Source organism: Exserohilum turcica (assembly GCF_000359705.1).
Source record: "Exserohilum turcica Et28A unplaced genomic scaffold SETTUscaffold_9, whole genome shotgun sequence".
In the NCBI taxonomy this organism is placed as follows: domain Eukaryota; kingdom Fungi; phylum Ascomycota; class Dothideomycetes; order Pleosporales; family Pleosporaceae; genus Exserohilum; species Exserohilum turcicum.
Window position 1 is genome coordinate 273,697 of NW_007360310.1, and position 1,372 is coordinate 275,068.

Here is a 1,372-nt window from a genome sequence, read left to right on the forward strand (position 1 = left end):
CTGGACTTTGGGTAGTACTCTTCCGACTTGGTCTTGTCGCCCTTGCTGTTGGGAGCAACGGGCAGCGCAGGGTGCATGTCGACTCTTGCGAGGCGATACAGGGTAATGATGATGCCTTTCAGGCTTCGAATGTGTTTTGTGTGGTTGACGGTGATTTTGATTGGTATTTGGTCGCCTCGAAGGAATCCTCCCTTGAGTACATCAATGGTGGCTGTGATGGTTTTGCCCTTGGGGGCTGTTCGGGCCCCACTCTGCGAGGCTGATCCGTCTGTAACAGTGTTGATGGAGCGAATACCGTATTCGGTCCCAGAAGCGTTTCCGTTGCTTCTCTGGCTTCCGTAACTCACGTCGCTTGCCGAAGGACTCCGAGGGCCGTCGGGGTCGTCGGCCAAGCCTGAGTCCAAGGTAGATGCGGGTGGCCCGGGGTTGGTGCCGTTGGGTGTTTGCGGTGCTCCCTCGACTGGCTGTTTTCGCGACTTGTTGCGCGTCCTCCGGGATATGGGTTCGAGCGATATGACTCGGGGTTTCAGTTGCGGAACCGGCGCAATGTCAATAGTGTCGGTGAGGTAGACCTTGGTGTCACACGAAGCAGTTGGAGAAATGGTAGTGGGGCGGGTTAGTGTGGCAGTGAGCATGTAGGATATGGTTCCGCGCTCAAACTGTAGTGTATGGTTAGCAGGCGCGTCGATTGCTAGGCACAAGTGCAACTTACGTCGATGCTGCTGGGCAAACCCTTGGAAGGGAACTCAAGCTCAAAGTTAAAGTGGTATATGCCTTCGGACAACCTGCCCTCGCCGCACAGGACTACCTCGTCCTCAAACAAGGACACGAAGCCATTGCCAAAGTAGCTGCCGCTCTTGCTTCCCTTGCCGGAGCCCACCGTCGACGAGTAGTTTTTGTAGGCGTCGCCGGGCGCATTTGGGTTCTTGAAGACTTGGGCATAGCCGTGCAGCGACACGACCAGGTGGGTAATGCGCAGCGGCTTGACGATCTTGATGATGACGGTTCCGCTGATGACGTCGCCAGGCGCGTAGTGGCGATGTGGGTCGTCGGACTGGATGTAGAACTCGGTGTAGTTGCGCGACTTGGAGGACAAGGGCGACTTGAGGCGGGACAGGAACGATCGGCTCGTGACTGGGGAGGATGGGGCGGCGGAGGTGCGTTTTTGGCTGGAAGTCATACTCCGTGGACTGCGCGCATGGTGCGGCTGCCCGCAACGAGTGTAGAAGGGCGAGGGGCGACTGCGCAGGCGGGAGGGAGCAGAGACGGGAGGGAGTTGCGAAGCGGCAGAATACGGAACGGGCTGGGCTGGACTGGGCTGTGCTGGAGCAGCAGCGTTGTGGCTGCGGTGGGTAGCGGCCGGGAGCGATGC

General features: G+C 58.7%; 1 protein-coding gene across 1 annotated transcript; it reads right to left on the reverse strand.

Annotated features, from left to right (window-relative positions):
• Window positions 1-6: 6 nt before the first annotated feature.
• Window positions 7-1,180, reverse strand: SETTUDRAFT_24257 (uncharacterized protein; the record flags this gene model as incomplete). The annotated part of the gene is made up of 2 exons (XM_008032972.1): window positions 7-659; window positions 713-1,180. Coding segments are annotated over 2 exons (1,121 nt in total), but the record flags the coding sequence as incomplete, so codon positions are not given.
• Window positions 1,181-1,372: the final 192 nt, after the last annotated feature.